Source organism: Saccopteryx bilineata, chromosome 3 (genome assembly GCF_036850765.1).
Source record: "Saccopteryx bilineata isolate mSacBil1 chromosome 3, mSacBil1_pri_phased_curated, whole genome shotgun sequence".
Classification (NCBI taxonomy): Eukaryota; Metazoa; Chordata; class Mammalia; order Chiroptera; family Emballonuridae; genus Saccopteryx; species Saccopteryx bilineata.
The window spans coordinates 295,956,961-295,969,139 of record NC_089492.1 but is presented as its reverse complement, the minus strand read 5'-3'; the positions used below and the strand labels follow the sequence as shown (position 1 = coordinate 295,969,139).

General features: G+C 56.8%; 1 protein-coding gene across 2 annotated transcripts; it reads right to left on the bottom strand.

The window, feature by feature from the left end:
• Positions 1–6,581: 6,581 nt before the first annotated feature.
• Positions 6,582–11,741, bottom strand: SBK2 (SH3 domain binding kinase family member 2). 2 transcript variants are annotated; one of them, XM_066265224.1, is made up of 4 exons: positions 11,673–11,741; positions 10,511–10,783; positions 8,684–8,886; positions 6,582–7,929 (listed from the first exon to the last, which is right to left on the bottom strand). In XM_066265224.1, the coding sequence occupies exons 2-4, from the start codon at positions 10,779–10,781 to the stop codon at positions 7,336–7,338; spliced, it is 1,068 nt and encodes a 355-aa protein (XP_066121321.1). In that variant the 5' UTR covers positions 10,782–10,783; positions 11,673–11,741; the 3' UTR covers positions 6,582–7,335. The 2 variants fall into 2 exon arrangements, with proteins under 2 accessions (XP_066121321.1, XP_066121322.1); XM_066265225.1 differs by lacking the exon at positions 11,673–11,741 and adding an exon at positions 11,535–11,629.
• Positions 11,742–12,179: the final 438 nt, after the last annotated feature.

The window sequence follows — 12,179 nt, the reverse complement described above, 5'->3', positions numbered from 1 at the left end:
CCCCGGCCCCAGAATAACGCAATGCAGATTTCCTTTGACTTTGGCCTTGGGTTCCAGGGTTTAGATTTGTGGGACGGCCCCTCTCTGGGTGAGCCCCTTCCCCCTTCTCTGTACCTCAGCGGACTGGCTTGGGCGACCCCATCTCTGATCTGGGCTCCTGTAGCCTCAGGCAGGAAGGAGCCTGTCCCCTCTTTCTCTGATCTCCAGTCTGAGCCCGGCTCAAAGGTCTTGGAAGGTCAGGCAGCTGGCGCCCCTGCGGTCTTGCAAAGGCCAGCGGGGTCCAGTTACTCACCCCGGGGGGGGAGGGAATAATATATGGGGGTCCAGATAGATGGACCATCTGCCACTCCTGCCAACAGGCCAAAAAGCATATCCCTGTTCCCGAGGCCTCGTTAACCCTGGAGACTTAAATAACTCCTGACCCGGTAAGGGCTGAATGGACGTCTTTGGCCTGCCTTCCCTTTGCCCTCCTGGGTCCTCGGGGGCCCGGAGGACGGTGCTCCAGCTAGGGAGCAAAGGGTCTCCTCTCTCTCCCATTGCTAGAGCAGGGCAGGGGGACTCTGGCTCCGAGTCAACCTAGGGGACCCAGCTGGGGGTTCATACTCCTGGTTGCTGTCCACGATCCAGGGTTGCGGGGGGGCTGTCGGGGACTCTGGGCCAAGGTCCCTCCACCCCCTGCCACCTCTGCCAGCCCTAAAGAAGCGAGTGCTTACTTATCTGGTCACACTATCCCTGTTTGGCCAGGCGGCTAAGCCCAAACATCTGGCCCTAGGGCCCGAGGCCAGGCAGGATGCATGGCCAGCCCCCACCTCTTGCTGGACCTGACCCCGGGCACCTCCCACGGGACAGCTGAGCCCGTTGCCTTGCGCGCCAGCTTGCTACAAGCTGAGAACAGTAGCTGCAGAGGCCTAGCGCTCTGGACAGATGCAGAGAAACATTCACAGTGAACTCTCTCTCCTCTCTCTCTCTCTTTCTCTCCCTCCCCTTTCTCCTTCCATGGTTTGCAGAGGCCTCCCAAGGCCAGAAACACTTCCCCTGTAAGTGGGCTGCGGCTGCGTGTGCCACTCATGGCAGGATTCATGCGCTGCTGCAGTCGAGGTCCCTGGTGTCTCCTTGGATTTTTGATTGTGTGTTTGTCATCGAAGCCAATGGGACAAGGAGGCGTGCGAAGTCCAGCTTCCCAGTGGGCTCTGGTGGCCCGATTCCTGGCCTTCTGCACTCAGGCAGGGGTCTCGAGTCCCCCACCCCCTTGAGGGTCTGCCAGCGAGAGCCACACTCAGTAACAATTAGAGAGACAGGCAGAGAGACTGAGTTGGGGACGGAGACAGAGACAGGGGAGGAGAAAGCTTTTTTCCTATTGTGAGTGTGTGTTTTAAATAAGAAACTTCACATTTTCACTTTGCACTGGGCACCCACAAATTTTTTAGCTGGTCCTCGGTGCCAGTGTGGTGTCCACCAGCTGGGGGAAGCCCAGAAGTCCCTTGACAAGCACCATCCTGGATGTGTTTGTTTGGGGGGAGGCTACATGAGAAGGTTTGGAAATAAGGCAGAGCTGGGTTTGCATCCAGACCAAATTTCCTTTCTTTTCCTTCCCTTCCCCTTTCCCTTTCCCTTTCCCTTTCCCTTTCCCTTTCCCTTTCCCTTTCCCTTTCCCTTTCCCTTTCCCTTTCCCTTTCCCTTTCCCTTTCCCTTTCCCCTTCCCTTCCCTTCTCTTCCCTTCCTTTCCTTTCCTTTCTTTCTTTCTCCCTCTCTTTCTCTCTCTCTCTCCTTCCCTCCCTCCCTCCCTCCCTCCCTCCTTCCCTTCCTCCCTTCCTTCCTTCCTTTCTCTTCTTTCTCTTTCTCCCTTTCTCTCTTTCTTTCTTTCTTTCTTTCTTCCTTCCTTCCTTCCTTTCCTGAGCTGGTGCTGGGTTGAAGGGCTAGTTCCTGGTGAATGGGTCCTGAGTTCAGAGCTATTAGGAAGGCAGGGCTTTCCTCTACTTTTTTTTTTTAATTTATTTATTCATTTATTATTATTATTATTATTATTATTATTTGTATTTTTCTGAAGCTGGAAAGGGGGAGAGACAACCAGACAGACTCCCGCATGCGCCCGACCTGACCGGGATCTACCCGGCACACCCACCAGGGGCGAGGCTCTGCCCACCAGGGGGCAATGCTCTGCCCTCCAGGGCGTCGCTCTGCCACGACCAGAGCCACTCCAGCGCCTGGGGCAGAGGCCAAGGAGCCATCCCCAGCGCCCAGGCCACCCTTGCTCCAATCGAGCCTCAGCTGCGGGAGGGGAAAAGAGAGACAGAGAGGAAGGGGGGGTGGAGAAGCACATGGGCGCCTCTCCTGTGTGCCCTGGCTGGGAATCAAACCCAAGTCCCCCGCACGCCAGGCCAACGCTCTACCACTGAGCCAACCGGCCAGGGCCGTCCTCTTCTTTTTTTAAAGATTTTTTTTTATTGATTGATTTTATAGTGGCAGGAGGTGGGGAGGTGAGAAGTATCAACTCATAGTCGCTTCACTTTGGTTGTTCTCTGCTTGCTTCTCATCTGTGCCTTGACCAGGCAAGCCCAGGGTTTCAAACTGGTGACCTCAGCATTCTGGGTCGACACTATCCATGGTGCCACCACAGGCCAGGCAATGATTTGATTTATTGATGTTAGAGAGAGGAGAAAGAGAGAGAGAGAGAAGGGGGGAGGAGTGGGAAGTATCAACTCCCATATGTGCCTTGACCAGGCAAGCTGGGATTTCGAACCCGCAACCTCAGCATTCCAGGTCAACGCTTTATTCACTGCGCCACCACAGGTCAGGCTTCTTTTCTTTTTATTGGCAATGAGAGGCTTGGTGAAGGAAGAAAACATGATCAGGAAAACTTTGGACATACCTGGTTTGTTTTCTTTTAAAGCAGCCTCCAGTTGAGGTGACATTTACATGCCATCCATTTCACCCTTTTTATGTATACAGTTGTAATATACTGCTCACAGAAATTAGGGGACATTTCAACGTGAAGAGGAAGCAATAAAAAGAAAAGAAGAATTTGATGGGTTTTTTTATTATTAAACAGAAACATCAGAAAAGCAAAGGACACATCAAAGAAAGTTGTGCAATTATGCAAATGAGAGGCAAAACCGACTCTGATTTCACTAGTGAAAACTATCTGCCCATTCCCTGATTCCTTCATTTTTGTGAGCAGTGTATATTCTGAGGATTGTGCAATACTCATAACTTTTCCACCACCATCGCCATCACCAAGGAGAACACCTGGACTCATTAGCTGTCAGTCCCCATCTGCCCCCTCTAGTGACTCCGCCCCTGACAGTCACTAATGTTTCTCAATGGATTTGCCTATTCGGGACAGTTCATGTAAGTGGAATCTTGTCACGGATCGTCTTTTGTGACTCATCTTTTGTGACCGGCTTCTCTCCCTTCAAGAATATTTTCAAGGTTCATCGTGATGCAGCACGTGTTGGGTCTTCTTTTATATATATATAAATATATATATATGTGATTAATATTCCATTGTATGGATGAACCACCTGATATGTATGTATCCATTCATTTATTGACGGACATTTGGGTTGTTGCCAGTTTTGGGCTGCTGTGAATAACGTTGCCTGTGAATATTCATGTGGATGTAGATTTTCATTTCTTTTTAGTGTGTGTGAGGGGGAGAAAGAGAGAAGAGAAGTGGCCCTGGCCGGTTGGCTCAGCGGTAGAGCGTCGGCCTGGCGTGCGGGGGACCTGGGTTCGATTCCCGGCCAGGGCACATAGGAGAGGCGCCCATTTGCTTCTCCAGCCCCCCCTTCCTCTCTGTCTCTCTCTTCCCCTCCCGCAGCCAAGGCTCCATTGGAGCAAAGATGGTCTCTCTTCCCCTCCCGCAGCCAAGGCTCCATTGGAGCAAAGATGGCCCGGGCGCTGGGGATGGCTCCTTGGCCTCTGCCCCAGGCGCTGGAGTGGCTCTGGTTGCGGCAGAGCGATGCCCCGGAGGGGCAGAGCATCGCCCCCTGGTGGGCAGAGCATCGCTCCCTGGTGGGCAGAGCGTCGCCCCTGGTGGGCGTGCCAGGTGGGTCGGGCGCATGTGGGAGTCTGTCTGTTTCTCCCCGTTTCCAGCTTCAGAAAAATACCAAAAAAAAAAAAAAAAAAAAGAGAGAGAAGAGAAGCTTCAGTTTGTTGTTGCAGTACCTTAGTTGTTCACTGATTGCTTTTCATACATGCCTTGACCGGGGAAGGGGGGGGGCTACAGCAGAGTCAATGTCTCCTCCCTTGAGCCGGAGACTTTGGGCCCAAGCCAGCAACCTTGGGCTTTAAGTCAGTGACCTCTGGGCTCAAGCCAGCAACCACAGGATTCTGTCTCGGATCCCATGCTCTGCTCAAGCCAGTGACCTGCGCTCAAGCCAGTGAGTGACCTCGGTGTTTTAGACCTGGGACCTCAACATCCCAGGTCGGTGCTCTATCCACTGTACCACCCCCAGTCAGGCAATGTGGATATGTGTGTTCATTTCTCGTGGGCAGATGCCAAGAGCGGAAATGCTGGGCCACATGGTAGTTCAGTGTCTCACACATAGAGAAACTTCCACAGTAGCTGCCCCATTTCTTTCACTCCGACACTGGGAGGATTCCAAGGTGTTCACGCCCTCCCCAACAAGCACCGTTGCCTGTCTTTTGATGATGACCCTTTGGTGGGTCTGAAGGCTGCTGCAGACCCAGTTTTCTGTCTTTTTCAACCTGCCCCCTCTCCAGTCTCCTCCAAGGGAGGTGCAGCCATCTCACCAGCACATGAACACACACTCACACGACTCTTGCACTCTTCCACATGTATACCCACCCGTACACACTTCCTCAGAGTTACATGCACACTTCTGTCCATCCCCATGCTTACTTACACACACACATTCACTCACATTCTCACATGAAGATGTACACTCACTGTCTCACGCTCACTCCCACACTCCCTCACACTCACACTCATACTGTCATATGCATGCTCACACGTACACACATGCTTACTCACATGCCTACTCTTACATTCACACCCTCATGCTCACACACTCATACACTTACAGCAGACTCACACTGTCACATGAATACACATTCATGGTAACACACCCTCCTACACTTGTACTCACACTGCCAGTTCCCGGCGTGGGGCCCCTTGACCCGCTGATGACAATAGGGTAGGATGCTCTGCTGTTTAAGAGCTGAGCCCTGCCCAGGAGCTAGCTGGCCTGGGTGTGAGTCTCACATCTGCTCTGCCATGCTGTAAGCACAGGCTGACACCTTGGTGGCCCTGGGCCATCCCTGCCCACCTGTGACAGTGATAGTGACATGGGTGGCTCTGAGGGGTGAGCTGATGTGCCTGCCTGGAAGCCACTTGAGAAGGGATCTTGTTGGCACTAAGCATTCTGATTAGTGTTAGGCATCACTCCATTACCTAGTGTTTCACTGGCATGGCCCCACCCCCTAGGGCCCTTCCTGGGAATTTCTGTCCTCCCTTGCCCCTGGTGATTGTCACCTGCCAGTTAATCCTCAGCTGCTGCCACCAATTAACACCGTCTGTGGCCACCCCTGACCCCTGCTCATCTCCACTCACCATTACCCGCCTCCGCCCTCTCCACACACCTCCAGCTTTTTGGGGACACATTCTTGGCCTAGCTGCCAGGGCTATTTCAGATTCACTGATAAGACGGCAGGAGGTCCTGATCATGCTCTTCTACCATACCCCCTCCTCCACGAACCTCACCTGGATTGTCCAGGACAGGGGCCTGCCGGTGTCTCCAGTTCTCTGAATGGCACCTCAATTCAAAGGGCCCCTGGGGTCATTCTGCATACGCTTTCATCATACACAGCGCTGCTCCTGTAGGCCATAGCAGGGGCACTGGGGTGTGTGTGTGTGCCGGGGCCAGGGACAGAACGACACTTGATCCAGCTCTAGTTTGTAGCCTTGCACTAGGCTGGCGGCCAAGGAGGGCACGGAGAGGAAGACAGAGTGTTTGCAAACAGGGCGGCTGCCAGGAAGGGGCCAGGGGGAGAGGGGGAGGTGTGAAGGGGCAGCAGCCCAGCTGGTGGTGACTGACAGCCACACCAGCCTGGGTGACTTCTTCCCCTGCCGCACACGCACACACATAGGCACACACACACACACACACAGAAAAAATTACACACACTCTGACCAGCTCCTGCACATGTCCTCCCACAGTCGGACACTCTCAAGCTCCCTTGAATCGTCTTCCCCTCACCCACCCAGACAGACGCACAGAAAGAGGCCCAGATGACCCCAAGACAAGCAGCGATGGCTACAAACGTGGGCCCAGAGCCAGCCTCGGGCGCTGTCACCCTGCGGGGCCATTTCTGCCATTTTGTCTCTCTGCCCCTTTGTCTCTCCCTTTCCCTGCCTGTCTACCCGCCCCCTCATCTCTCTCTGTCTCTGTCTCCATCTGTCTGTCTCTTTCTCTTCCTCTGTCCCTGTCTTCCTCCCTCTCTTGCACAATGCTGTCTTCAGTGCACGCGCGCGCGCGCACACACACACACACACACACACACACACACAACATCCCTCTCTTTCCCAAGCCGACAGTTTGACAACGCGGAGACCTAAGTGCCAGCCAGATGGACTTTATTTGCAGAAGGTGACCGGGCTCAGAGGAGAAAGCATTTTATCTACAGGGTAACAGCCAGCACGTGGGCGGAAGGGGAAGGGCACAGGGTGAGAGAGACCCGGGCAGAGGAGAGACAGGTGAGGAAAGAGGACCAGGTGTGCAAAGCCACCAGGGTCCGTTCATTCAACAAGCCTTTCCTGCCCACCGGCGACAGCCAGGACGGCCCCAGCCGCGCGGGACACAGTAGAGAGAGCAGGACAGGTCAGGGGCCCCAACACCCAAGGAGCTCGGGAGGCCCCAGGAGGACGCAGAGTAACCACATAGAGTCTGTGGTGAAGGTGGAAGGGAATCCGTGTAGCAAAGGAGAGGCGGGTGGGGACAGACTCCAGGTCAGCCCCACCCCCACTGCGTTGCTGCCCAGGGTGGGGAGGAGCGGCCCCAGAAGGACTGAGGGGTAAGCGGGTCAGGTTTGCACAAAGTGAGGGGCCCAGTCAATGGCACCACATGCAAAGGAGGCAGCAAAGGCCCTGGGGTAGGAAACTGGTGGGCACAGACATATAGGGACCCAACAGACCCCACCCGCTAAGGAAGGGGGACAGAGAGGACAGAAAGGGAAAACAATGAAGCCGCGACCAAAAAAGGCAGAAGAGAAGCCAAGAGCCACCCTACAAAGCCCAGGAGACCTCAGGATATAGGACCAAGTTGATTTTCCCTGGCTTCACCCTACCCCCGGGGCAAACGTGGGCCCAGGCCCTCACTCTCCAGCCTTATTGTCTCCCATATCCACCTCTTCAGCCTCCTCCTCCTCCCGCTGCCTCCAGGGTCGCTTCAGGTAGCTGTGGACGGAGCTCACCGGGCTCCTCTTTCGGGGGTGGGGGTCCAGCAGCCCCCAGAGGAGAGCATCGGCCACGGGCGTCAGGCCAACCCAGGGCTGGGGCCGGTCCTGGGGCTGACCCTCGGCCCGCCAGATGAGGAAGTCCTCATAGAAGGGGTCGGACTCGGCCAAGGGCTGGTCCCAGGGGAAGTAGCCCGTGAGAAGGCAGAAGAGCAGGACCCCCAGCGCCCAGGCATCCAGGGCTGGCTGGATGGGCAGGCCCTCAGGCAGTGGCGGGGGCACACACAGCTCTGGGGCCGTGTAGGGGATGGGCAGCCCAGTCAGGCGGAGCAGCGTCCCGCGGGGCCGCGTGTGGCCGAAGTCAGTGAGCTTGACCCGCCGGCAGGCTGGGTCACACACCAACACGTTCTCGGGCTTGAGATCGCGATACACCAGGCCGTGGGAGTGGATGTACTCCAGGGCCAAGGCCAGCTGGGCCGCACAGCGCTGGGCAGCTGGTTGTGGCAGGCCCACCTGCAGGGGGGACAACACAGGGTCACTGTCCCTCCCAAACCAGGGGATCCGGTGACACAGCTTCTCCCCAGCCCCCAGGAGAAGGAAGGGCCTCAAACAGGGTGGCCCGGCCTGACCAGGCGGTGGCGCAGTGGATAGATCGTCGGACTGGGATGTGGAGACCCCGAGGTCGCCAGCTTGAGCGCGGGCTCATCTGGTTTGAGCAAAAGCTCACTAGCTTGGACCCAAAGTTGCTGGCTTGAGCAAGGGGTTACTCGGTCTGCTGAAGCCCCATGGTCAAGGCACATATGAGAAAGCAATTAATGAACAACTAAGGTTTCGCAACAAAAAACTAATGATTGATGCTTCTCATCTCTCTCCATTCCTGTCTGTCCCTATCTGTCCCTCTCTCTGACTCTCTCTCTGTCTCTGTAAAAAAATAAAATTTAAAAATAAATAAATAAATAAATAAATAAATAAATAAAACAGGGTGGCCCCTGTGTGAGCCCTGGGGTGACCCTGTGGAGACCAGTGAGGGGTGATGGGTTCTACTGTGACCTCGTGAGGGCAGGTGAATTCAGAGGGTGCGGTGTTGGCCCCAGATGGGACAGGCGACTCCCCCTGGAGACCCCAATGAGAGGCCTGTGGGAACTGGGGGTGTGCTTCATGGTCTGGTGAGGCCCCACCCCAAGCAGCGAGTAACCCTGAGTCCGGTTTGCTCAGGACTGTCTCTGTGAGACCCAGTGGGGCCCCCAGGGAGGATCTGTGCACCCACCTTGGGCTGAATGAGGGCAATGAGGTCCCCATGCAGGACGGGCTCTGTCAGGAAGCTGTAGGAATTGGCAGACTCGATGCCAATGCCGTAGGCGCCCACGATGGCCGGGTGCGTGCCCAGAGAGAGGCCCACACAGAACTCGTACAGGAAGCCACGGAGGGAAGTGGAGGCCTTTGGGAGCTGTTTCAGTGCCAAGGGTGTGCCTGGGGGCAGCAGGGACAGGAGTTGGAGACAATGAGGACCCAGGGTTACCCCTGCTGGCCCCAAGCACAAACCTCCCTCCCGAACCCACTCTAAGCACAGCCTGGCCACCAAACACACGGTGGTGGTAGCGCTAATCATAATAACAGTAGCTCTGCTCTGTTTGAGCCCACGGACTCGGAGCGGAGGAAGGAATGTATATCACCAAAGTTGGACTACTCAGACCCTCCAGGGACCTAGTGTGGCCCCTGGGTCCAGCAACCCCATGCCAAAGAACTGGGTCGGATCCATGGCAGCGGGGGAAGACACTTTGCTCTGGGTAGTGGATCCAAGGAAGGCCTTTTTAGGAAATTCCATCACTGTGTGGAAAGACCTCCTAGGATGTGAGAAGTCCCCGAAGACGGGAACTCTGGTGTTTGCAGTTTTGCGGCCACCCCCTGTGGGGGCCCAGCCTCTCCCGCCCATCGGGGAGGCCGTGTGATCGGGGAGGCAGTGTGGAGCGAAGGCAGATCACCCTCTCCCCTTAAATGTTGACTGCCACCCACCCCTCCACTCTGTCCCCTGCTGGACGCAGCAGCAGCAGCAGCAGCAGCAGCTGAAGGCAGCTGGCATCAGTCAGGGCGCGTGGCACTTTCTGTTCTGCTGAGCTGGGTCCATCTGTACTGACGGCCATCCCATCTGTGTTCTTCCCTGCCCTGCCCACCCCAATGGCAGCACCCAAGGGCATTCAGGGGTACGTGAAGGAAGCGTCAGTGGATGAGGCGCCTTTACAGCCTCTGAGTCCAGACCTTGCTCCTGCTTCCGAGTTCTGAGGTGACCTGGTTCTGGGTTGACCTTTCTCCTTGTTCTGGGCTGAATGGCGACCCCTCCCCCATACTGCAGGATGTGATTGTATTTGGAAATGGGTCTTGAAAGAGGTCAGATGAGATCACAGGGTGGTGGTCCCTGGTCCACTTTGAGGACATCAGGACCTGGACATGTACAGAGGGATGACCATGTGAGAACACAGGGAGGAGATGGCCGGTGACACACCCAGGACAGAGGCCTCAAAGGCAATCAACCCCACCTACATCTTGACCTTGGACCTCCAGGCTTTGGGGTGGCCAGAAAATACATTTCTGATGTTCCAGCCGCCCTGTCCATGGTCCTGTGTTGTGGCAGCACCAGGAGGTCCAACTCGAATGCGGGCTCACAAGCTCCCATCTGGGTTCCCAGCACTACCCAGGGTGGGGAACTCAGAAGGCCAGTCCTGCCTGACAGTGTTCCGTCCACAGTCTCCTAGCTTTGTGGGGAGGACGGAGGGTGTGTGCACCGTGGGCTGGGTGTTGAGCCTTGCTAGGTGCCTGGCTCACAGCCTGGCTCCGAGCCAGCCCCACGGTGATTACTAAACTGGCCACGTGTGAAAGCCACAAGGGGGGACCTCTCTGCTCCCCATGGTCCCCACAACTGCGGCCTTGACATGTGTTCAGAGAGGACTTTCCAGGAGCACACACGGCTTGGGGGGTGAAGACAAAATGGGATTCGGGTCTGCGGGCTCCGCAGCCTTGGCTGGCCTCCACCTGGACCCACGCTGCTGGCCCCTGCAGTCACCCACCCACCCCCAACCTGTGTCCCCAGGCCTGGTACCTTTCTCTCGGTGGATGACCAGCAGGACCTGGCCGAAGCGGCCCTGGCCCAGGGGACGCATTTGCTGGTACAGCTCGTCCACCTCAGCTTGGACCAGGGTCTGGGCGCTGAGTGCCATCATGTCCTCCAAGGCCAGGGCCGCCTCCTGGCCCTGCCGCAGTTCCTCCGCTGTGAGGCCCCCCAGGCTCTGGTTATCTCCATCATCTCCGTCCACTCCGTCCTCCGCGGGCCCCTCCTCCACTTGTTCCTCGTCTGACTGTTTGCCGGGCATGTCTGCCAAGCAGAGCACACAGGGTGACTCCTCAGGGGCCTGGCTACCAGACTGGGGTCCGAGAGAGGCAGGGCTGGGGGCTGGGACTCCTGGGTCTGAGTAAGGAGGGTCCGGGGCTGTAAGATTTAGACCCCAGGCTTCTTAGAGGCTTGGAAAGACCGCTCCCAAGAGCTTGTTCCCATCTGGGACCCAGGTGTCCCCCAAGCCCTAGTGTCTGCAGCCCTGCCCTCTCTGGCCCCCCGGGAGCAAAGAACACCTGTTTGCGCTTTAGGAGATAGAGGCCGCTTATCCACCCCCCAGGGCCCATGTCTGTTTGCTTTGGAAACAAGATGGGGGTGTCTCGAGTTATCTGGTTCATCTTTCAGCCTTGGGCCACCGGGTGACTCTGGGGGCGGGGGTGAGTGACATCTGTGATCTCGAGCTTGACCTCACTCCAACTCATAACTGGTTCCCCACTCCTCAGATGCGTCCAGGGAAGAGGGAGACTGAGTCACGATGGGAAATGCCAAGAGCCCACCAACCTGCCATCCTCAGATGCAGGAGTACAGGCCCCCGGTCCCTCCGCCCTCAGACCCAGGAGTCTGGGCCCCCTGTCCCTCCTCCCTCTGACCCAGGAGTCCGAACCCCCTGTCCCTCCTCCCTCGGATCCAACAGTCAGGCAGCCCCTCTGTCCCATCTCTCCTGTTACCTCTACAACTCACACATCTGGGGACCCCCAGACACGATGTCCCTAACACTCAGCCACTCGACCACCTTAAGGTCCGGCTGCAGCTCTCCGGAGGGACCCAGGACTCTGACCACTGGCCTGGCTTCACTTCCAGGTGTAGCCCACCTCAGGTCCCTTCGCCCTGGCCTCCTCCTGACCTGGGTTCCGACCTCCAGACCTCTCACCTTCTCCAAGGCTTGCCTGACCCTCCGGCTGCCCGCTGTGGTCAGTGTCCAGCACTTAGAGCCCATGCCAGCGGAGGACAACCCAGGAGCGAGACCCCGCCCCCACCTAGGGTCCTAAGCCCCGCCCATAGCACCGCCCCCCTCTACCCCACTAAGGCCAGAGCGACATCGTGTGTTTACTCCCAGAACAAGCTGCGTTGGGACAAATGGCCCAGACTCAGGATCTCAGTGTCTCCTCCTTCAAACCCAGACCACCGGCCCCTCCTACCTCGGACCCGGGGGTTCAGACTCCAGGTCCCGCCCCCCTCAGACTTGCGGTCCAGACCTCCCGTAGAGGATGAAGTCATCTGTCTATAGATCCCCTGCCTGGACCCCACCCAGCTGCCCATCAATGCCCCATTGACAGGTCAGACACACTTGTTGGGTGAGGGAGGTCCTGGGAACAAGACACGGGGGAGGGGGTCCCTTGGGGAAAGGATGAGACAACAGGGATTCCAGAACGATGTG